Consider the following 25,368-nt stretch of genomic DNA (forward strand, 5'->3'; position numbering starts at 1 on the left):
TCGAAAGCCCCGACCAAAGGAAGGAACCACCCCTAGCGAAATTCGAACTCTCCAAGGAGCAAGGCTAGAAGTCAAATGAAGGGACATCACAAGGCCTCACGACAACAGAAGGGATACCTCAAAGTCCCCAAAACCCCCATAGCAGGGTTAGTCTCCCCATCACCTCCACACAGGCAGAGGACACAGGGAAGAGAAAGGTACTAAGCCTTCCCAGCTCCAGGAAACCCTGAGCCAAACAAGTCCCTACTGGGAGCAACCAGCATCCGGAACACAGATCCCCAAAAGGAGATCTAACTCACCCAGAGACAATGGAAGAAAACCCAAAGGTCTCATAACTCAGTCAGACCGAACACGGTCAAGAGTAGAACTACATCTAGATACACTAGAAACAGCTTACAAGCACCCCTTTAAGGTGTCAAGAGCTGCAACATGTTTTAAAATGCAAAACCTTCCTGGACAGCTATCCATACAAGCTGTTGGATCAAGCCCCAATAGGACCATCCATAAGCCTAAAAACTGAAGGCCCAACCACTCAAACAGTGGTAACGGGGTGCTAAGCCCACCAACCCTCCCCCACATGGAGGAGGAACTCTAGGTTCTGATGAAATCAGATGTCAGATAGAGTGATGCAGCAGAATATTACCCTGCCCGGTCATCTATGACTGAAGGCTATAAGGAATGCAACAATCCTTCCCGCCTCGCGAACCCACAGGTCCTCTTGAATGCTTAGTTGAACATGAAAAACAATGATAACCTGAGCACTCAGCGCTACTATCGAACCAGTCCAGCAGACGCAACGTGTCTGTACAGCCACAAAACCGAACAAACCCAACAGGACCAGCATGTACCCAGGGTCCTAACTGGCAAGTTCAATAAATTCTCCCTCATAGGGGAAAAAAGAAAACAGACATTATTAAACATAGGACTAACATGTCCAAACGACTTCCGAAGACGTAACAAAAAGTATCGATCCCAGATGGTTCCCGAAGGAAACAAAAACAAATAAAAGACATCCCATCGGATACAAAATAAAATAGAAGGCAACCCGAAGGTTAACGCCCAAAAGACACAGTCCTACCCGCAGGACCAGCCAAACGGAACCCTATCTTTCAAAAACTGGGAAAGATCTCAAACAAATGACAATCAGATTACCTCATCCCCACATGTCTAATGAGGTGCGCCATTCGAATTATTAGACTGAAAATTCCCCATATCTGTTAACGATAGGGTCATTCAATAACTGAAAAAGATGTCTGAGCAACACGCTAAGTTGTGCTATCCTGTAACGAAAAGCACAAAACTCAAGAAGTTACACCCACGGGGAACTGTAGAGGCCCCCCACCCCAAGACGGAAGGCCTGGGACAATAGGGAACAAGCACAATCTCAAATAAACATCTGGACTTTGCAACATTATCTGGAAGCGAAAACGTGCTGCAACCTCCGGGGGGGAACACGCCACCCCGCATGGAGGAACCATAAACTGGGTTATCCGCATGTGTAGAAGTATGAATTGGTAGGGAACTCGTCTCCTGGAGGACGGGGCCCCCCAAGGCGGATGGCTCAGCAGTCCCCTGATTCCCTGAGCCCGAGGAACCAGGTGCTCTTATATGGCATACGGAACAAAACAGGTTGACATGTATCAATGAGGCCAATCCTGAGTCGTCACCGGACACAGAATCTGAGTCTGAAATCAAAATGGTCTCGGTATCAGAATCCTCCGTAACTGAATCTGAAATTAGCACAGTCTCAGCATCAGAATCCTCCATAACTGGATAGAGGAAATATCAATATGGACTAAAGTATTAAAACAAAAACGGCACCTGACACCCACAATGGCTGGGGCACTCACCACCTTCTATGACCAGACCCCTGCAGACTAGAATATCTCCTTCACCACACGGTTGGGAATGCGGAAATGGGGAATGAAACTTAACCACGCCCAAACACAAGGTGAACCGTACAGTCCAAAAAAGTGTGCCCAACCAAAAGGCTGCATCACTTCCAAAGGCCTCAAAGTTCCAACCATGAGCAAGTAAACATCACACATAAGCAGGTTGAATCACATAACAAACATGATTATAAGCCCCCCTGTTCAATAACCCCCCTCAGGAGATATTAACCCTTGATTCCAAAATACTAACAGAGACTCACTGAGACCCTTATGTCATACAGTTAGACCCGCAAGGAGTTGTAGCCTCTCGGTTAAACATTCACATTACAGTATATTGATGAGAAAGTAAAATGAAACAATCTTACCGGAATCTACACTGTGGAACAGGAACACGGCCTTTCAAGTGTGACGAATAGTGGCATCGCCTCCGCCATGGACTTGAGAGATTAAAGCAGGCAGCGGAGCGAAGTTCGACAACGCTGATTGCTTGAGGAGCTGTTAATATGAGTCCGCATGGTTGCGCAGAAAGACTCTCCTTGCATCTCCGGACTCTAACTTTCATCCAAGCCCTCACTGAGAGAATGACAGGACTACTTAAAACTCCTGTCCAATGACGAAGAGTACTACCCTCCATAAGAGACAAAAAACAAAAATTAAAAATGCTGACACTTCTCTGCCAACCTACTGGGACAAAAGGCAAAGAATAACTGGGGGATGAGGGGAGTGGGAGGAGTATTTAAGACTTTGGCTGGGGTGTCTTTGCCTCCTCCTGGTGGCCAGGTTCTTATTTCCCAAAAGTAATGAATGCAGCTGTGGACTCATTCCATTTAAGAAGAAAATAACTGTTTAGTCTCTGCCCAGGACCCAAATGTGGATATACTTTTTTGATTTAACCTCCTCCTTATTCTCATTAGCTAATTGTTTAGCTATATTTTCCTTTACTTCAAAGAGGATGGCCCATACTGCCAATCAAAAGCCTTACAGCCCAGTCCATCACAGAATGGCACAGCAAGCTGTATTGAGAACTCCTACTCTATAGCACTCCTTTATCCAAAATATCAAAGTAAACAGTGATCCATTATTTACTTTGCTGTGCTGAGTGAAAGAGTGACACATAGGGCTTCTTTTATCAAGCAGCGATTCGGAGGCTTAAGGCTGCTGCTACTTAAACTGTCCACCACCAAAAAGTTGTCAGACTGAAATCATACCGATCCAATCAGGATGATTGACAGCCCCTGCTAGCAGCTTATTGTCCGCCAGCAAGCAGGGGGCGGAATTGCAAAAGTATTGCTGATGCAATGCTTGTGCAATATTATATGCGGACAGCATATGCTATTCGCTTGCAGCGAGGTACAGCAGACATGATTCATGGTAGCAATTCAAGTCCACCCAAACAATAGTAAATGGAACCCATAAAATATGTGGACTACAGGTATATGTGTGCAGGGACAGTAGAGTTATTTAAAACATAAAAATATTGGGAATTAATTTTATAATTGAATACCATGACAACCATGTTGTTTATGGATTTGATGGTTAAAAAACAAATCATGACTGAGTACCAAAAGCTGTTACTTAAACATGAAGACAAACCATTTAAAACAGTTTGTAAGCACTGATTTCCATTTGCTGAGGCAAATACACATATATGGAAAAAAATAATAATTCTAATTGGATTTAAACACAGTAGAAATAGACTGTGGAACATTTAAACTGATGGCACCCCATTGACATTAGACCCAAATCCCCCCCCCCCCCAAAAAAAAAAGATGTGGGATTATTGCATTCCTGGTTTTGAATCAAAAGCAACTGGCAGCCTGCTACTAAAAACTTAACACTTGAGTTTCCAGTAAATAATTTATCTTGTGTGATGTTCATGAAGAAATTGAGATTTAAATGTCATTAATTCAGTTTGAAAAATGAATTGAATTTTAAGTAAATCATCTCGCCCCTTATGTATTTTTAGGAATATGAAATGTTCTGAAGATAAAAAAATTGCTGAGTTTTACAGCTCAGGTTCTCAAATTTTACAGGCTGAGCTCTAAATATATTATTACAGTAGCATGTGGGGGCTGCTTAAAAAAAGACCCTTAATTTGACAAAGAGCCACAGCATGGCTTATTGCTTGGGTTACTCGGAAAAACCCAACATATGCTTGAATAAAACACACACATAATTTAAAGGGATACTAAATCCAATTTTTTTCTTTAATGGTTCAGATAGAGCATGCAATTTTAAGCAACTTTCTAATTTACTCCTATTATCAATTTTATTCCTTCTCTGGCTATCTTTATTTAAAAAGCAGGAATGTAAAGCTTAGGAGATGGACCATTTTTAGTTCAGAATCTGGGTTATGCTTGCTTATTGGTTGGCTGAATGCAGTCACCAATAAGCAAGCGCTATCCAGGGTGCTGAACCTAAAATGGGCTGGCTCCTAAGCTTTACATTCCGGCGTTTTAAATAAAGAGAACAAAGAAAAATGTATAATAAGAGTAAATTAGAAAGATCTGAATCATGAAAGAAAAAATTTGAGTTTAGTGTCCCTTTAAGGTATGTGCAACTTTGTGTGAAAATTTTGGCTGTTAATATGTTTTTTTACATGCACATGAGTTTAGATTTTCTTCAGGAGGTGGGTCATTCCTTAAAGTGATTGTGAAATTTAATGAATAAGTGCCCGGAATCTAAAACTAATCTAAAAAACAGGGGCACTTTCATTCATTACATTTTACATTGAAGCTTCTTTTTAAAAATAACTTACCTTTGTTTATGGAAAATAGACCGGCGATCCTCCACCCGCATCTCCTGCTGTAGTTAGCACAGCAATAACTAATCCGGCTTCCTCCAATCATTGCGTGCCTCTTTTGGTGTCCAGCTTGTGGGGACATGCAACGATTGGAGGAAGCTGGATTCGTCATTGCTGTGCTAACTACAGCAGGAGATGCGCGCTGTGGATCGCCGGTCTGTTTTCCATAAAGAAAGGTGTTATTTTTAAAAAGAAGCTTCAATGTAAAATTTAATGAATGAAAGTGCCCCCTTTTTTAAGAGTATTTTTAGATATTGAGGCCTATTTACTAAATGTCTGTCGGACCTGATCCGACAGTGCGGATCAGGTCCGACAGACATCGCTTAATGCGGAGAGCAATACGCTCTCCGTATTCAGCATTGCACCAGCAGCTCTTGTGAGCTGCTGGTGCAACCCCGCCCCTGCAGACTCGCGGCTAATCGGCCGCCAGCAGGGAGGTGTCAATCAACATGATCGTACTCGATCGGGTTGAATTGTGGCGATTCCTGTCCGCCTGCTCAGAGCTGGTGGACAGGGTTATGGAGCAGCGGTCTTTAGACCGCTGCTTCATAACTGCTGTTTCTGGCGAGTCTTCAGACTCGCCAGAAACACGGGCCCACAAGCTCCATACGGAGCTTGATAACTGGGCCTCATGGGGCACTTATTCATTATACTTTACAATCACTTTAAAGGGACATAATCACTTTAAAGTGACACAATCACTTTAAAGGGCCGCCAGCAGGGGGGTTTCAATCAACCCGATCGTATTCGATCGGGTTGAATTGTGGCGATCTCTGTCCGCCTCATCAGAGCAGGCAGACAGGGTTATGGAATAGCGGTCTAAACCGCTGCTTCATAACTGGTGTTTCTGGCGAGTCTGAAGACTCGCCAGAAACACGGGCCCTCAAGCTCCATTCGGAGCTTGATAAATGGGCCTCAATGTCTTTTCTAAAGTATAACCCATGTGGTATAGTGGTATTTAGGGTGAAGCTCCAAAATGTTTCTCTTAAACCTAGTTTTTTCTCTCTATCACACCCTCTTTTCCACACCGGGACATGGTCTATTGCTTGGACTGTTAGCAAATTTGGATCTGAGTTATGAAACTCCCTGTAATGTCTGGCTATTGGGGTATATGAATCTGGGTCCTTTATTGACCTAATGTGTGCTAAGAACCTGTCATTAAGGGGTCTCTTAGTTTTCCCTACATATTGCTTAGAGCACCCCCTATAAGTCAATAGATGTATTACATGTGTTGTGGTACAATTTGTGAAAAAGTTTATTTTATGTAATTTTTGGGTATGTGTGGAAACAAAACTGTCCCCTTCTGTTACCTAATTACATGTTTTGCAGATATTTCTCCTGCATTTAAAAAAAACTATTCTTTTTTTCAACCAATAACTGCTTGTTGTATTTCCTGAACAGTCAGAGGGAGACACATAGTTCCCTATTGTTTTGCCTTTTTTTAGATATAAAGTCACATCCTTCCTGTACAATCTTTTTTAGTGCAGGGTCAGTATATAGAATAGGTATACATTCTTTCACAATATCTGTATTTATCTATACCTATATATATATATATATATATATATATATATATATATATATATATATATATATAGGCACAGATATATATTGTGCCAAAAAACATCAGATACTGTAAATATACAAATATGTATTTATAAATAAATAGAACATATTCTGCTATGTGAAGAACATTGGAATGTCGGGTTAGCGCACTTGAGATAATGCAATTGGGTTTGAGCGCGATTAGGGTGTTAGGTTTTTCCCACTTTTTTTTGCTCCATTTACTTCTATGCGGAAATATGTGAACGCGAACATGATAGTCTAAGTTAAGCTTTTTATGCGCGTCGGGTTAGCAGGCGAGCGATAACCTTTTACTTTCAACTTGTAATACGAGCACAACCTGACGTGCACAAAAACCTTACTTCTAGTGGAGTTAACGCTTGAGCGGGAGTGTTACATAACGCTCCACATGTAATCTGGCACTAAATATTCTATATTACAATCACAAAGTGTTTACTGTCCCCTTTTATGTTTTACCAAGGTAACATTTTTAGTAATGGACAATAAATTATTTGTGCAAACTGGGGTATTTGTATATGCATTTCAGTTGAATTTGGAGTAGAATTTATTTTGTACATTCTCAACAAAATTTGCCCAAATTTAAAGTTAATGTATAATGTTCATTTTGGATTGGAATTAGGTTCACTGTAATTGTATATATTATATTACATATATACTAAATATGCATTGTTCCCCAATTTATCTTGTATTGGGTAGATTAGAATTTTTATTTAACAACTTTGATGTTAAATTTACGTTACAGCATTGAAAAAATGTCAGTTTTGCTACAAGTTGAAAAAGAAAATTGTTGAACACCTAATAAACAAAATGGTTTACATTGTTATGTTTATAAATTATTCTTTTATATTTTTATCTAAAAAAATCTGTTTGTTTTTTTGCACCATATTCAATGTTTTCTTGATAAAAAGAAAACTTGTGAAAATTTACTTTGTACCCCAATTTGCTACAATACCTGTTTTTGGTGGAAAGAAAGACATTTATTATCTCCAGTATATTCCATGCTCAGAAACACACCTGAAGTGCCTGTGAAAAAAAACTAATTTAAATATTTCATAGACATGTGATTAAACTGGGCCTCAGGAAGAATCTGAGATTTGTCAGCCAATCTGCAAACATAAGGTCCGGGGAAAAAGACATGTTTGGAATATTGATTGTGCTGATTAGAATAAGCTAAATTTAAATAAATAAATAAAAGTTAGAAAAGACACATGCACATAGTTAGGTTTTATTTATTAAACATCCATCAACAATTATAAAGGGGCACTAAACACTGTGATATTTTAATATAAACAGTTTAGCTAAGCTTAGTGAAACAACTCTGTATTATACTTTTGCCTGCCTTTTATGTAACTTAGCTCTAAAAAGTGTCTTTTCTAATTTTCAGAACTGTAAACGCACACTGCAGGCTTCTCAATGCTAACCCTACTACATATCTTTCCCTAATTGGCTTCAACTGCAATGCACTTTATACTAGCATAATGAACAATATTAGCCTTGTCAGCTGCAGACTCAAGCTCTGATTGGAAACAAAAGGAGTCCAATGACACTACTGAATGTATATAAAACCCTTCAATCCCACATTAATGAGTCTAAATAGTTATAGACTTTATATAGAGGGTTATAGGTGTTGTGTATTAAATTAACATATAAAAAGAGTTTAAGAGAGGTAAGAGAACCAACTCTTATTATGAATACACTTCTAGCACTCTAGGGTTTGATAAAGAGATTGTATAACTGATTTAGATATGTAAGAATTGTGGAAACTATAATAAAACTTAACTTTTATTAAGTAGTATAAATAAAATAGGAATGTGTGCGTTAAAAACACTCTTAGGTACCAAAACTATATATATTGGTTCAATATGGACTAGTGGAGAAAATAGTCAGCTTTATATACAAAAATTAATGAGAAAGCTAGTTCAAGCAATGTTGAATATATCTGACAAATGCTATGAGATCCAACAGAACTAGTAGGTCTTTATAACCAACCCCTTAACGACCAGCGTTGTACTCTGTACGATGCTGGTCGTTATGCCCTTAAGGACCAGCGACGTACCCTGTACCGATACCCTAACATACCTAACATTTTTCGCCTAGTCGGCTTTGTCAAAGGTCTCTGACAAAGCCGGCTAGGCGAAAAATAATAGGGACGTTAGGGTATTGATGAGGAGTCCTAGGAGCTCTTGTATTTTAGTTTGCCTTAAGATACCGCTCTTTAATATTATGCTTCCATACTAGCTGGAGTGCTCAGTGTATTATACCATACATTAAGCTTATTTTCAAGCTCTTTATTCTCTCGATTCTCTGCTATGTAATCTCCTATTACTGGATAAGGAGGACTTTTTTAACTTTATATAAGGTTATTTTTAAGTGGCATTACACAATATAAACGCTCATCACATACCACAGGTTACCTTACTACTGGTTATATGATGCCATATGTCGCTGAGGGTTTCTAACCCACAACAATTACTTGCATATTGAGGTAACTAGTCCTAAAGCCTGTGTACACGGGCCAATTTTTTAAGTACCGCGGTTCCAACCCTTGCTCCCTCTCTCTCCCCACTCTCTTTTGCGCTCTCTCTCCCCCCTCTCTTTTGCGCTCTCTCTTTCCCCCCTCTTTTGAGCACTCTCCCCCCTCTCTTTTTCTCTCTCTCTCCCGCCTCTTCTGCTCTCTCCCCCCTCTTTTGCTCGCGCTCTCTCTCTGTTTTGCTCTCTCCCCCTCTATTGCTCTCTCTCTCCCCTATTTTGCGCTCTCTCCTCCCTCTTTTGCTCTCTCTCCCCCCTCTTTTGCTCTCTCTCCCCTCTCTTTTGCGCTCTCTCCCCCCTCTCTTTTGCTCTCTCTCACCCTCTCTTTTGAGCTCTCTCTCTCCCTCTCTTTTGCGCTCTCTCTCCACCCTCTCTTTTGAGCTCTCTCTCCCCCTCTTTCTCCAACATTGGTGTGTCCGGTCCACGGCGTCATCCTTACTTGTGGGAATATCTCTTCCCCAACAGGAAATGGCAAAGAGTCCCAGCAAAGCTGGCCATATAGTCCCTCCTAGGCTCCGCCCACCCCAGTCATTCTCTTTGCCGTTGCACAGGCAACATCTCCACGGAGATGGTTAAGAGTTTTTTGGTGTTTAAATGTAGTTTTTTATTCTTCTATCAAGTGTTTGTTATTTTAAAATAGTACTGGTATGTACTATTTACTCTGAAACAGAAAAGGATGAAGATTTCTGTTTGTGAGAGGAAGATGATTTTAGCAGACAGTAACTAAAATCGATTGCTGTTTCCCCATTGGACTGTTGAGATGAAGTAACTTCAGTTGGGGGAAACAGTTAGCAGACTTTTCTGCTTAAGGTATGACTAGCCATATTTCTAACAAGACCATGTAATGCTGGAAGGCTGTCATTTCCCCTCATGGGGACCGGTAAGCCATTTTCTTAGTCAAGCAAACAGAATAAAGGGCTTAATATGGGCTATAAAACTGGTAGACACTTTTATGGGCTAAATCGATTGCTTTATTTGGACATTTTATACATGTTTATGCTGATAATTCACATTTATAAACTTGGGGAACGTTTTTTAACGGCAGGCACTATGTTAGACACCTTTTCCAGTCAGGGAGGGCCTTCCCAGTTGTAGGCTGAGCCTCATTTTCGCGCCATTACTGCGCAGTTGTTTTTGAGAGCAAGACATGCAGATGCATGTGTGAGGATCTGAAAATAGCTGGAAAAGTTTCTAGAAGGCGTCATTTGGTATCGTATTCCCCTCTGGGCTTGGTTAGGTCGCAGCAAAGGCTATAGCTGGGACTGTATAGGGGTTAAATTTGTAAACGGCTCCGGTTCCGTTATTTTAAGGGTTAAAGCTCTGAAAATTGGTGTGCAATACTCTTAATGCTTTAAGACACTGTGGTGAAATTTTGGTAATTTTTGAACTATTCCTTCATACTTTTTCACATATTCAGTAATAAAGTGTTTTCTGTTTAAAATTTAAAGAGACAGTAACGGTTTTGTTTTAAAACGGTTTTTGTGCTTTATTGACAAGTTTATGCCTGTTTAACATGTCTGTGCCTTCGGATAAGCTATGTTCTATATGTATGAAAGCCAATGTGTCTCCCCATTTAAATTTGTGTGATAATTGTGCCATAGCGTCCAAACAAAGTAAGGACAGTACTGCCACAGATAATGAAATTGCCAAAGATGATTCCTCAGATGAGGGGAGTAGACATGATACTACATCATCTCCTACTGTGTCTACACCAGTTTTGCCCACGCAGGAGGCCCCTAGTACATCTAGCACGCCAATGCTTATTACCATGCAACAATTGACGGCTGTAATGGATAACTCCATAGCAAATATTGTATCCAAAATGCCTACATGTCAGAGAAAGCGCGATTGCTCTGTTTTAAACACTGAAGAGCAGGAGGGCGCTGATGATAATTGTTCTGTCATACCCTCACACCAATCTGAAGTGGCCATGAGGGAGGTTTTGTCAGATGGGGAAATTTCAGATTCAGGAAAAATTTCTCAACAAGCTGAACCTGATGTTGTGACATTTAAATGTAAATTAGAACATCTCCGTGCACTGCTTAAGGAGGTGTTATCTACTCTGGATGATTGTGACAACTTGGTCATTCCAGAGAAATTATGCAAGATGGACAAGTTCCTAGAGGTTCCGGTGCACCTTGACGCTTGCTATACCCAAGCGGGTGGCGGACATAGTAAATAAGGAGTGGGAAAAGCCCGGCATACCTTTTGTTCACCCCCCCCTATATTTAAGAAATTATTTCCTATGGTCGACCCCAGAAAGGACTTATGGCAGACAGTCCCTAAGGTCGAGGGGGCAGTTTCTACTCTAAACAAGCGCACTACTATTCCTATCGAGGATAGTTGTGCTTTCAAAGATCCTATGGATAAAAAATTGGAGGGTTTGCTTAAAAAGATTTTTGTACAGCAAGGTTACCTTCTACAACCCATTTCGTGCATTGTTCCTGTCACTACAGCAGCGTGGTTCTGGTTCGAAGAACTAGAAAAGTCGCTCAGTAGAGAGACTCCATATGAGGAGGTTATGGACAGAGTTCACGCACTTAAGTTGGCTAACTCTTTTATTTTAGATGCCGCTTTGCAATTAGCTAGATTAGCGGCGAAAAATTCAGGGTTTGCAATTGTGGCGCGCAGAGCGCTTTGGCTAAAGTCTTGGTCAGCGGATGTTTCATCCAAGACAAAATTGCTCAACATCCCTTTCAAAGGTAAAACTCTATTTGGACCAGAATTGAAAGAGATTATCTCAGACATCACTGGGGGAAAGGGCCACGCCCTTCCACAAGATAGGCCTTTCAAGGCCAAGAATAAGTCTACTTTTCGTTCCTTTCGCAATTTCAGGAACGGACCGGCCTCTAATTCTGCATCCTCTAAGCAAGAGGGTAATGCCTCACAACCCAAACCAGCCTGGAAACCGATGCAAGGCTGGAACAAGGGTAAGCAGGCCAAGAAGCCTGCTGCTGCTAACAAAACAGCATGAAGGAGTAGCCCCCGATCCGGGACCGGATCTAGTGGGGGGCAGACTCTCTCTCTTTGCTCAGGCTTGGGCAAGAGATGTTCAGGATCCCTGGGCACTAGAAATAGTTTCTCAGGGTTATCTTCTGGAATTCAGGGAACTACCCCCAAGGGGAAGGTTCCACATGTCTCACTTATCCTTAAACCAAATAAAGAGACAGGCGTTCTTACATTGTGTAGAAGACCTGTTAAAGATGGGAGTGATACACCCAGTTCCAATAAAGGAACAAGGAATGGGATTTTATTCAAATCTGTTCGTAGTTCCCAAAAAAGAGGGAACCTTCAGACCGATTTTGGATTTGAAGATCCTAAACAAATTTCTCAGGGTACCATCGTTCAAGATGGAAACCATTCGAACGATTCTACCTACTATCCAGGAAGGTCAATTTATGACTACCGTGGATCTAAAGGATGCGCACCTACATATTCCTATCCACAAAGAACATCATCAGTTCCTAAGGTTTGCCTTTCTGGACAAACATTACCAGTTTGTGGCCCTCCCATTCGGGTTAGCCACTGCTCCAAGGATTTTCACAAAGGTACTCGGGTCCCTTCTAGCGGTTCTAAGACCGAGGGGCATTGCAGTAGTACCATACTTGGACGACATTCTAATACAAGCGTCGTCCCTGTCAAAAGCAAAGGCTCATACAGACATTGTTCTAGCCTTTCTCAGATCACACGGATGGAAGGTGAACATAGAAAAAAGTTCTCTGTCTCCGTCAACAAGAGTTCCCTTCTTGGGAACAATAATAGATTCCTTAGAAATGAGGATTTTTCTGACAGTGGTCAGAAAATCAGAACTTCTAAGCACTTGTCAAGTTCTTCATTCTGTTCCACGTCCTTCCATAGCGCAGTGCATGGAAGTAGTAGGGTTGATGGTTGCAGCAATGGACATAGTTACTTTTGCACGAATTCATCTAAGACCATTACAACTGTGCATGCTCAAACAGTGGAATGGGGACTATACAGACTTGTCTCCAGTGATTCAAGTAGATCAGAAGACCAGAGACTCACTCCGTTGGTGGCTAACATTCTGGAACTGAGAGCGATATTCAATACTCTCAGGGCTTGGCCTCAACTAGCAAAGGCCAGATTCATAAGATTCCAATCAGACAACATGACGACGGTTGCTTACATCAACCATCAGGGGGGAACAAGGAGTTCCCTGGCGATGAGAGAAGTGACCAAAATCATAAAATGGGCGGAGGATCACTCCTGCCACCTATCTGCGATTCACATCCCAGGAGTGGAAAACTGGGAGGCGGATTATCTGAGTCGTCAGACATTCCATCCGGGGGAGTGGGAACTCCACCCGGAGATTTTTGCCCAGTTGATTCAATTATGGGGCATTCCAGACATGGATCTGATGGCGTCTCGTCAGAACTTCAAGGTTCCTTGCTACGGGTCCAGATCCAGGGATCCCAAGGCGACTCTAGTAGATGCACTAGTAGCACCTTGGACCTTCAACCTAGCTTATGTATTTCCACCGTTTCCTCTCATTCCCAGGCTGGTAGCCAGGATCAAACAGGAGAGGGCCTCGGTGATCTTGATAGCTCCTGCGTGGCCACGCAGGACTTGGTATGCAGACCTGGTGAATATGTCATCGGTTCCACCATGGAAGCTACCTTTGAGACAGGACCTTCTTGTTCAGGGTCCATTCGAACATCCAAATCTGGTCTCCCTCCAGCTGACGGCTTGGAGATTGAACGCTTGATCCTATCAAAGCGTGGGTTTTCAGATTCTGTGATAGATACTCTAGTTCAGGCCAGAAAACCAGTAACTAGAAAGATTTACCATAAAATATGGAAAAGATATATCTGTTGGTGTGAATCCAAAGGGTTCCCATGGAATAAGATAAAAATTCCTAAGATTCTCTCCTTTCTACAAGAAGGTTTGGAGAAAGGATTATCTGCAAGTTCTCTAAAGGGACAGATCTCTGTTTTATCTGTCTTACTACATAAAAGACTGGCAGCTGTGCCAGATGTTCAAGCATTTGTTCAGGCTCTGGTTAGGATCAAGCCTGTTTACAGACCTTTGACTCCTCCCTGGAGTCTAAATCTAGTTCTTTCAGTTCTTCAAGGGGTTCCGTTTGAACCTTTACATTCCATAGATATTAAGTTACTATCTTGGAAAGTTTTGTTTTTGGTTGCTATTTCTTCTGCTAGAAGAGTTTCAGAGTTATCTGCTTTGCAGTGTTCTCCGCCTTATCTGGTGTTCCATGCAGATAAGGTGGTTTTGCGTACTAAGCCTGGTTTTCTTCCAAAGGTTGTTTCTAACAAGAATATTAACCAGGAGATAGTTGTACCTTCTTTATGTCCGAATCCAGTTTCAAAGAAGGAACGTTTGTTACACAATTTGGACGTAGTCCGTGCTCTAAAATTCTATTTAGAGGCTACAAAAGATTTCAGACAAACATCTTCTTTGTTTGTCGTCTATTCTGGTAAAAGGAGAGGTCAAAAAGCGACTTCTACCTCTCTTTCCTTTTGGCTTAAAAGCATCATCCGATTGGCTTACGAGACTGCCGGACGGCAGCCTCCTGAAAGAATCACAGCTCACTCCACTAGGGCTGTGGCTTCCACATGGGCCTTCAAGAACGAGGCTTCTGTTGACCAGATATGTAAGGCAGCGACTTGGTCTTCACTGCACACTTTTGCCAAATTTTACAAATTTGATACTTTTGCTTCTTCGGAGGCTATTTTTGGGAGAAAGGTTTTGCAAGCCGTGGTGCCTTCCGTTTAGGTAACCTGATTTGCTCCCTCCCTTCATCCGTGTCCTAAAGCTTTGGTATTGGTTCCCACAAGTAAGGATGACGCCGTGGACCGGACACACCAATGTTGGAGAAAACAGAATTTATGCTTACCTGATAAATTACTTTCTCAAACGGTGTGTCCGGTCCACGGCCCGCCCTGGTTTTTTTAATCAGGTCTGATTAATTATTTTCTCTAACTACAGTCACCACGGTACCATATGGTTTCTCCTATATTTTTCCTCCTGTCCGTCGGTCGAATGACTGGGGTGGGCGGAGCCTAGGAGGGACTATATGGCCAGCTTTGCTGGGACTCTTTGCCATTTCCTGTTGGGGAAGAGATATTCCCACAAGTAAGGATGACGCCGTGGACCGGACACACCGTTGGAGAAAGTAATTTATCAGGTAAGCATAAATTCTGTTTTTGTGCTCCCCCCCTCTTTTGCTCTCTCTCCTCTCTTTTGCTCTCTCTCCCCCTCTTTTGCTCTCTCTCCCCCCTCTTTTGCTCTCTCTCTCCCTCCTCTCGTTTGCTCTCTCTCCCCTCTCTTTTGCTCTCTCTCTTCCCCCCTCTTTTGCTTGCTTTCTCTCTTTCCCTCCTCTCTTTTGGTCTTTCCCGTTGGCCACGCCCTTCACACGCACTCCCACGAGACCACACCCCTCATCACGCCCACCGACCATGCCCCCTCACCACGCCCCCATTGTGCCATGCCCGGCCATGCCCCCATCACGCACGCTTTGCCACTCCCCCACCAGGCAGCTTCCACAGTGCGCACTCCTCTGCTGTTCAAGGCCAGATATGTTTGTCCTCTGCAGTATCTACTGCGCATGACTGCATCTGACAAACATACCTGGCTTAGGATAAGTGTGTTTGCTCTCAAGTAGCATTACGATCTCAGTTATTATCTGTTCACTTACGCAACCCTAAACCTATTGTGGAACAGTAATAACAGTTTTTACCTACTGTGCTATACACTAAGGGATTGCGTTGAACAGAAAGGTTACTTGTTATTTCATCCACACTTTTTAGTATAATTAGATTCATGACTTCCAGGCAAAATTTCAGCCATATTAGCTATCACTAACATTAATGCTCTATTACTATCTTTATGGGGATATACTGTGCAAATGCTCACAATACGCTGCGGCTACACCTTGTATAAATAATAGGTCAAACTTTACCAAGCAGTTTGGCTATTTACAAACACTAGGTTGTTTATTAAATGTTGCAAAACCGGGGGGAACTTCCGGGTGGCAGCCATGATAGGCTGCTTTTTTCCACTCTGCTCCTGCATCCTATATATCTCTACTTGGAATAACCTTCTAAACAGCTCGAATTATAGCTAACCATACAGATCTCTAACCAATTTCAGAACCTGCATTTGACGAGCCTAACATAGACAAGATTTCTGCAGTTTTGAGCGCCCGGAGCGGCTTGGAAGGTTGAGGCCTTTTTATATTACCCCCCGGCGAGGCACACCAAGGCCTTGTCGTTAAGCAGCACTGAGTGTCAGATGCGAGCGACACAAAGTGCTGAATATTCAGTACCAAGAAGGTGCCAGCGCAGCTCCTGATTCCTGTTTGATATGCTGACCAGCCGCTTGCTATGGAAGAAGACATGACTTGTATCAGCGCCCTGTTACAAGCGCTACAGAATCTCCTCACGGATCACCATGCGGCTTTGGAAGAACAGCTGTCTGAAGCATTTCGCCCTGAAAGTTCCACGGCACTTCGGCAAGACACTTCAGTTGACCCTGTTTTGGTGCCGCACTTAAGCGTTAACGCTCTGGGGCCCCAGCGTCTTAAACCTACCCTGATTGAAACACAAGGGGTGCGCGCCATCGCAGGGCCTGAGAAACATGGCGAGGTTAGTGTGAATGTTGAGCCCAGATGGAAACTTGCCGACTATGCAGCAGATACAGGGCGCGACAGGGGAATTATAGTTGTGATTCACTCAGCTTTTATGCATGCCGAGGAACATTCAGACACGAAAGTCTTTTTGGAACATTTGCCCCAAGCTCATATAGATACGTGGGCACTAGCACAAAGACCCCTACTAACTTTACAAATTTTGCAAACCCCTTGCTACAATGACAAAAGGATGTACATCTGGGACACTATTCAAGATCAGAGACAATATTTGTTTACTATTCCTTGGTTCAGACGCAGACTTTATACGATTTGGCAACCTAATGATATGATCATGAGGATTAACACTGGAATTGGTTAGCCTGGTCCTTTACACTGTCATAACGGCTCTAAGTTGAATACTTTACATGCAGTTACTGTTTCATTTGCCAGTTTTTTTATACCATATTATTAAGTCTTGCTTGGTTCTTTACAATATCCTAACAGCACTAAGTTGAATGGTTTAAATGCAATTACTGTTTTATAAGCAAGTCCCTATACTATAATATTAAGTGTTTTCAATAGGTACCACAATCTGAATTTTTCAGGGGTTTTATACCATTGTGAGGGTCTTACTTCTAGCTACATGCATAATATAGCCTCTTTCCCAAATTGTACTTTAATATATATGGGCATATTTTTCCTTGCAATATATATTTTTGGATATTGTGACTCTCACACAGAACTCAAAATGGCTATATTGTTATTATAAATTCATTGTGCGGGGGTGTGGGGCTTGCGGCCGGGGCTGCACATCCTGCGCATACTTACATAACCAGCCAGTACAGGTGAATGAGGGCGCAGTATATTATTTAGTTTAAGCTAAGGCTGCAAATATTAGTAAGTAGTTTTAGTAGTACAATTTTTGATAACATATTCCCTAGTCATGTAATCAGTTACAGTTTATCCTTGCCCTTGCCGAACTGCCCTGGAAATAGCCCTGAGACTGTTCATTTTTTTGTATAAGCTGCCTGATCAACACAGTAAATATATAACACAGAATATGTCAACACCATGATTCTATTTAGCTGGCGCCGATAAATACCAACTTACAAAATTTTTAACTCAGTATACCTACTCAAAAAGCATAGCTAAATAATAGAAAATCTGAGGTTACATTAAAGAGATCCATGAGTGGTCTCCTATAAACCAGATTGCTCTCAATAATTGTCACTATTCTATATGATGTGAGGTCCAAGAGAGGCCTTCTGCATGTATTTGAGGGCTCAATTCTTCTTATTGGCTAGTATTTCCTTAACCTACCCTATTCTCTACAGCAAACATGTAAATTACCGATAAGTTACTGTACATCACCTATACGCTTATAGTATGTGCCTTGGGTTTTACTCTTCTTGGATGATACCTATTGCTCATCTCATGTATTTTATTTTCTATCTTATTATGTCGATGTGTCCTATAAGATACTCCTTGGTATAAGTATTTTTGAAGAGCATTTGTATTATGCTGTGCAGTTTATTGTGTATGCCAATAATTTTTCCTCAATAAAAAATATTAAAAAAAAAAAAAAATGTTGCAAAACCAACAATGAATCCTCTCAATTATTACCCAGGGCACATTTACTATCTATTCACAAACGTTTTATCAGCCTTTTTTGCTCAACTAGCAAAACGCTATTTATTACTCTGCTATACAGCACATGTTGAACAGCACTATTACTGGGTTATTTGTAAAGACCTACTAGTTCTGTTGGCTCTCATAGCATTTGTGAAATATATTCAACATTGCTTGAACTAGATTTCTCATAATTTTTTGTATATAAATCTGACTATTGAACCAATATATATAGTTTTGGTACCAAAGAGTGTTTTTAACGCACACATTCCTATTTTATTCATACTACTTAATACAAGTTAAGTTGTATTATTGTTTCCACAATGCTTACATTTGTTAACAATTGTTTATGAGCTAAATCAGCTATACTGTACAATCTCTTTATCAAACCCTAGAGTGCTAGAAGTGCATTCATAATAAGAGTTGGTTATCTTACCTCTCTTAAACTCTTTTCAAGCTCTGATTGGCTCTCCTAAATGTGGCAAGTGATGTGTGGAGTTTGGCTATTGAAAAACAATTTCAGCATACAAGATGTTAATTTGTTTAAAACTTGTCTGATACAACAGAAGTGTCCTGAAATTACATGGTGTTTGCTGTCCCTTTAAGTTGTTCGGGCAGGATTCTAATACATTATTTTACTTTAAATGTAAACTGCCATTACAAGGTATAAAAAAGCATTGCCTTGCATGCAGCTGTATACAAAATACATATTTAAAAATAATTTGCATTTTGTAGTTAAATTATATAGTGAAGGACCATTAAATATGCATGTATACAGCAAAGACTATTCCCCCGGTACATTTTCCTACAAAGTCTCCATATCCAGTGGAAACACCATAACAGCACTTTTCTAAATAAAATGACAGAATCAGGAAAATAAGAATAAATAATATGGATGGGCACATCAGTAAATAAAAACTGATTGTTGAATGTCTGAGGACTATTAAAACATGGATATCTTTCTCTTTGTGAAATATAACAATTGTATATTCATATATTCAATTAAAATGTTTATTCTCATAAGCGTAAATCTAGGGAAAACATTCAAATATAATATTTTGAATATCAGAATCTGAAAGTAAAGATTCATTTTGCAATTTGAAAGACAAATTTGCAACAGACACCCATCCCTAATAAATATAGAGGAAATAATGTGTGTGCATAATTTTCAAGAACAGTTTGCTCACCTGTGGGTTTCTTCTGAGAATTTACTTTGCAGTTTGTCTCCTCTTGAAGTTTTTTCTCAAACTTACGAACATCCTCCAAAGACATACCTAAAGCAAGCAAAGCCAAATATCAGGCTATATCTGGTTTCACAAATGTTTTCACTTAAAGGGATAGTCTACTCTTCTTATTGCTTAAAAAGATAGATAATCCCTTTATTACTGATTCCCCAGTTTTGCACAACTAACACTGTTATATTAATATACATTTTTACCTCTGTGATTACCTTGTATCTAAGCCTCTGCAGACTGACTACTTATCTCTGTTCTTTTGACAGACCTGTAGTTTAGTCAATCAGTGCTGACTCGCAAATAACTCCACTGGAGTGTGCACAATGTTATCTATAAGACGCTGTCTACCTGTGAAAAATGCACTGAGATAAGAGGTGGCTTTCAACAGCTTAGAAAACAAAGGTGAGGTGAAACCAGCTTGAAATTAAAAAGAAAAAAATCTTTATTGCTACTAAAAAGTTATAATGCCAAGAGTTCCTGGCTACATTTCAAGGGAACTTTTAAGTGTGGTAAACGGACATGCAAATCTTGTGACCATATAAATGTGGTCCACCCACTTTTGTCTCGGCCGCCTCTTCTGAGAGTTATGAGACAAAAGGTTGTGTGAAATGTACTAACAAATTTGTGGTCTATCTAGTTTAATGCACCATGTGATCCCGACAATATGTAGGGAGGACCACAAGGGAGGTGGGCACCCACATTCAAGAGCACTTGTCATTCATAACCAATGACAGAGCGGTGTCAGCCCTGTCCAAACATTTTCTTGAAGTTCATAATGGAAATGTTGGTTCCATTAGGTGGCAGGCTATCGAGCAGATTGTGAGGCCCCCAAGAGGGGGGACAAGTTCCAGATACTTTCCAGACAAGAAATATACTGGATACACAGGCTTGGTAGCCTGCTACCTAGGGGGTTCAACTCCGAATTTGACATAATCAATTACTGGAACTGATGAAGCAGTTACTAATGTCTATTCCCTATCACATAAATTTGATTTATGGATTATTAGCAAATAGCCCTTCTATACTGTACTTGGGATACAAGTCTCTCATACCAATTCATATATATTTTGGGGTGTAAATATGTTAATGATGTTCTGATTCCCTGGATATGATTTGGTAGTGAGTATGATTACATGTAGCTAGTACAGGGGATTTATGGGGCCTAAAACAGGGAAAAGTGCCCTATGTATATACTGTCATCTCTAGGTGTTTGTCTCTGTTTGCTATGAGTTTATGGCTTTGGCTTGAAATTATTTTACACTTACTTTGTTGTACAAATGATATCCATCTAAAGATTATTAATCTTAGAGACCCTATTGTACATAATTATTTTTTAGAAAAAATATTATTTTCTTGCCATATTACTGTTATACCTACATTAATGTTCCTTGAATTTTTCCATGTAATGTTATACTCATGAAAGTGGTGCTATAATTATTTTTCTATCATGAGCATTTTATTAGCCATTTTAGAATTTTGATTAAACAATATTACTGTATATTTCTCTATTATGTGAGTGACACTGTATGATTTACCCTAAACGTTCCCATATTACTAACGGATATAATGTGTAAGTTCTAATAACAAAATTGCTCTAACATCTTGTCTCTATATTTAAAGATTTTGTTAACTAAAGCGTTAGTTAATGAGATGGTTAAGGTACCTCCAATGGGAGGTGATTTGTTCCTTTAAATATCATGCACCTGTTCTACGGTCTGAAAGACCGAAACTGGTCAAACTTTTTATTTTTATTCCACTTTGACCCTTTGTATGGAGTCTGCCTTTTTAATTAACAGCAATAAAGATTTTTTTCTTTTTAATTTCAAGCTGGATTCAGCTCACCTCTCTTTAAAGGACTGTTTGGATTTCTTTATCCTATATTTTTGTGGAGTACTGGGACTCCATTCCGCATTTAAACAGTCCTATTGAGAGCCGATTACGCACTACACAGTTCTCCCTGAAGAAGAGGAGCCTACGAGGTCTGACCTGGACGCCATTGGACTTGAGGAGCTTTGTGGAGGAGTCCAGCTGCACTATGGACTAAGTGCTTTCTTCTTTCCAGTTTACTGACTGCAACAGGACTACGGTAACGTTGTACATTTACCCGGTTATTTAGGGGCATGACCGGCAGGTCAGGGGTTGTTTACCGCTGCTGCCGGATTCCCCTTGATAATAGAGAGTCACATTTCTGACAGCCCTGTGAAATAGGTGTTTTACTTCTATGTCTATGTTGCACACGCTGAGTCAACAATTGAGGTAGAAGAGGTTTATACCTCAGTCCCATTGTATGTGGTAATTTACTACAGCTTGTCTATCTGTTCACTTACACGCTGCATGTTGCATATGGTAATGGATCCCTTCACAGAGCACACATATATCTCACTGGACTTTTTGTTCTCTTGTTCGAGCTTAGAAAACAGTTCATGGGTCAATTTAACATGGTGTGGACAGACATGATCCGCTATAGCGAATCATGTCTGCCGCACATCGATAAATGCCGACAGCATACGCTGTCGGCATTTATCATTGCACCAGCAGTGCAATACCGCCCCCTGCAGATTCGCGGCCAATCGGCCGCTTGCAGGAGGTGTCAATCAACCTGTACAGCCTGTGAGCTAAAAAGGTTTTTACAATTTAACATGCTTGAAAAAAAAATCAAAAGAAAAATAATAATTTGTGATGGATGAAAATGATCTTCGTCAATGTCTATATATAAAATGTTATTGGAACTCAGCTACTCTATTTCAGTGTTTCTCAACCACGGACCTCAAGTACCCCCAACAGGCCATGTTTTTATTATAGCTGAGCTAGAGTACAGGTGAAATAATCATCTGATGGGTGAGAGCAGGTTGGTTACCATGGTTATTGATCAGCTGATTATTTCACCTATGCTCTAGTTCAGCTATAGGGAAAACCTGAACTGTTGGAGGTACTTGAGGACTGCGATTGAGAAACACTACTATGTTTCATGTATGTATTGTCTATGACAGCTTTTGAGCTTCAATTGCAGAGCTGAGTAATTGTGACAGAAGCCCTATATTGAGTTTTTGTCTCTTTATCCTACTGCTCATTTGTCTCTTTATCCTACTGCTCAGCGCACTTCAGCATATGTTGACAAATACGAGTGGCTCATTTGTTTGTAATATTATAAATTGCATCAATACAATTTTTTATTTTTTCTTGTTATAGAAGTACCTACAGTACATCCTCAATTGTGCTTCTTAGTCCACAAAGCCTAAAATGTTTACTTTATCTGGCTCGTTAAAAGTTTGCTGATCTCTGGTCCCAAGTCTAAAGCCAGGGCAATGAATACATCAATATTTCTGTGAACTTTTTCTAAGCATTTTTCTACTTACCATACCATTCATCCATCCATGCTACAGCTTGCCTATGTCCTGCAAGTAAAATATCTTTAATGTTCTAAAAGAAAAGAAAAACATAAATTAATAAATGCATGTAAAGATTTTGGGGCCTATTTAACAAAGGTCTGTCGGACCTGATCCGACAGTGCGGATCAGGTCCGACAGACTTCGCTGAATACGGAGAGCAATACGCTCTCCGTATTCAGCATTGCACCAGCAGCTCACAAAAGCTGCTGGTGCAACGCAGTACCCTGCAGATTCGCGGCTCAGAGCAGAAACACAGGCCCTCAAGCTCCGGAGCTTGATAAATGGGCCCCTTTGGCCGATTTGCGCTAGATTTACATATTTTAAATCTTACACCAAGATCCATCAAGAGATTTATGCTGACATTTTAGGGTCTTTCAAATATTAACCTGTAAGCTAGCTTACTATCTAAGAATGTTCTTTACAGATATCTACCAGATTGGAAGATTCTAATTCTAATTAGAACATATAAATTTCAGATTGCAAAAAGCTTGTTTTCTTTTTCAATTCTTACTGGTGCTCAGATGCTTATTCACAGCCTGTACCATCCACCCAGGTCTAAGGATTTGTTTTTAACTTTGCAATATACAGTACTATCATTACTTATTTTGCAGCCTTTTGCTGTAAAATACATATAAAAATTGTGCTTGCTTGACTTTCTCCCAGGGAGACTTGGGTTAATACTTTTAGGCAATTTATGTATGTGAGCTTTGTTTACTTTCCCTCCCCTCCCCTCCCTCCCTCCCTCCCTCCCCTCCCTAAGCTTCTATGGTGTCACATGCTTTTAAAAGATGGTTTATCAGTTTTGCATCAACAATCATGATAGGAAAATCATTCTTTGCAGTAGTAACTATGTTGAATCAGTGCTAAACCTCCTTAAGGCAATACAAGATGGCAGGCTAACCCAGTCTGCACATGTTCAAACAGAGTTTGTGCTATATCTGAATATTAGTTTGTGATTGATAAATCAGTAAATAGAATAAACATAAAACAATATACTCATTTGACAAAATAAAGCTGCAGTTTTCATAGCAAAAGTATTCTTATATATGAAGGTTCATAATCATGTAGTTTACAGTATTTGTTTCATGTCTCTTTAACAGTAGAGTATTCCTGCAGCACTGTGTTAGAGACCAAGAGGCCTATTTATCAAAGGTCTTGCAGACCTCGCTGAATACGGAGAGCAATTACACTCACAAGAGCTACTGGTGCAACGCCGCCCCCTGCAGACTTGCGGCCAATTAGCCGCCAGCAGGGAGGTGCCAATCAACCCGATCGTACTCGATCGGGTTGAATTGTGGCGATTCTGTCGGCCTGCTCAGAGCAGGCGGACAGGGTTATGGAAGCAGCGGGTCTTTAGAAACACGGGCCCACAAGCTCCATACAGAGCTTGATAAATGGGCCTCCAAAACTCCATTTATCAAGCTACAAATGGCCGGGATGATTGACAAGACCTGCTTTTGAGCTGAACATTCGCAGAGATTGCCAGCTACGCACATATGCCACTTTCGATTGGCTTATCCTCCCTTTGCAGGGATACTAGTTATATACAAGAAATAAGAAAATTAAATGCATTAAAGTTTTTTTTTCTTATAACATCTTTCTCATCTTTTAATCAGAATGTAGCTGCTTACTCAAAACTGAAAGGGCAAAAACACACAGCTGCCTTAAAGGGCCATGATACCCAAATGTTTAAACACTTGAAAGTGCTGCAGCTTAACTGTAAAAAGCTGACTTTAAAATATCACCTGAACATCTCTATGTAAAAAAGGAAGATATTTTACCTCAAAATGTCGTAAGTATTCACACCACATTGTAAAGGACTTTAAGCAGCAAATCAGTATGTCTGTCCCGGGACTGACAAGGGAGTGAGCCTTCTGCACATTCATGTTATTTCCCTATTCAGTTTATGGAAGTTTACAATGAAATCTCATGAGAGTTAAGTGAAATCGCATTAGATCACAGTAAAAGAGTTCATGACCTCAACACTGCTGATGCTGATTGGCTGCTGTTCATTTCTTCCTTTTTTAAAAAAAAAAAATCTGCAGCTGGGCAGTAAATAAAAAAAAACAACTTTTTAGTAAATACTTACTCTGGTGAGCTGAGGAAATTGTGAGGTAAAATATCTTCCTTTTTTACATAGAGATGCTCAGGTGATATTTTCCTATCAGCTTTTTACAGTTCTACTGCATCTGTTTCAAGTGATTTAGCATATAAGTATTATGTCCCTTTAACTTAATTTACAACAGATCATACATGATCAAAATTAGTGTAAATAAAATTAAAGGGACATAAAAGTACAAAAAAGGAAATGCTCTAATATGTTAGAGTATTTTACAGGGAGTGCAGAATTATTAGGCAAATGAGTATTTTGACCACATCATCCTCTTTATGCATGTTGTCTTACTCCAAGCTGTATAGGCTCGAAAGCCTACTACCAATTAAGCATATTAGGTGATGTGCATCTCTGTAATGAGAAGGGGTGTGGTCTAATGACATCAACACCATATATCAGGTGTGCATAATTATTAGGCACTTCCTTTCCTTTGGCAAAATGGGTCAAAAGAAGGACTTGACAGGCTCAGAAAAAGTCAAAAATAGTGAGATATATTGCAGAGGGATGCTGCACTCTTAAAATTGCAAGCTTCTGAAGCCGTGATCATCGAAACAATCAAGCGTTTCATTCAAAATAGTCAACAGGGTCGCA

General features: G+C 40.4%; 1 protein-coding gene across 1 annotated transcript in view; it reads right to left on the reverse strand.

Moving 5' to 3' along the window:
* Window positions 1-25,368, reverse strand: part of LOC128638604 (cytoplasmic phosphatidylinositol transfer protein 1) — a 340,423-nt gene that overhangs the window by 16,129 nt on the left and 298,926 nt on the right. The window contains exons 8-9 of the mRNA XM_053690660.1: window positions 22,632-22,695; window positions 19,228-19,314 (exon numbers count right to left, since the gene is read on the reverse strand). Coding sequence (XP_053546635.1) covers window positions 19,228-19,314; window positions 22,632-22,695 — 151 coding nt within the window. The remainder of the gene's footprint in view (window positions 1-19,227; window positions 19,315-22,631; window positions 22,696-25,368) is intronic.

The sequence above is a fragment of the Bombina bombina genome, chromosome 8 (assembly GCF_027579735.1).
Source record: "Bombina bombina isolate aBomBom1 chromosome 8, aBomBom1.pri, whole genome shotgun sequence".
NCBI classification, from domain to species: Eukaryota; Metazoa; Chordata; class Amphibia; order Anura; family Bombinatoridae; genus Bombina; species Bombina bombina.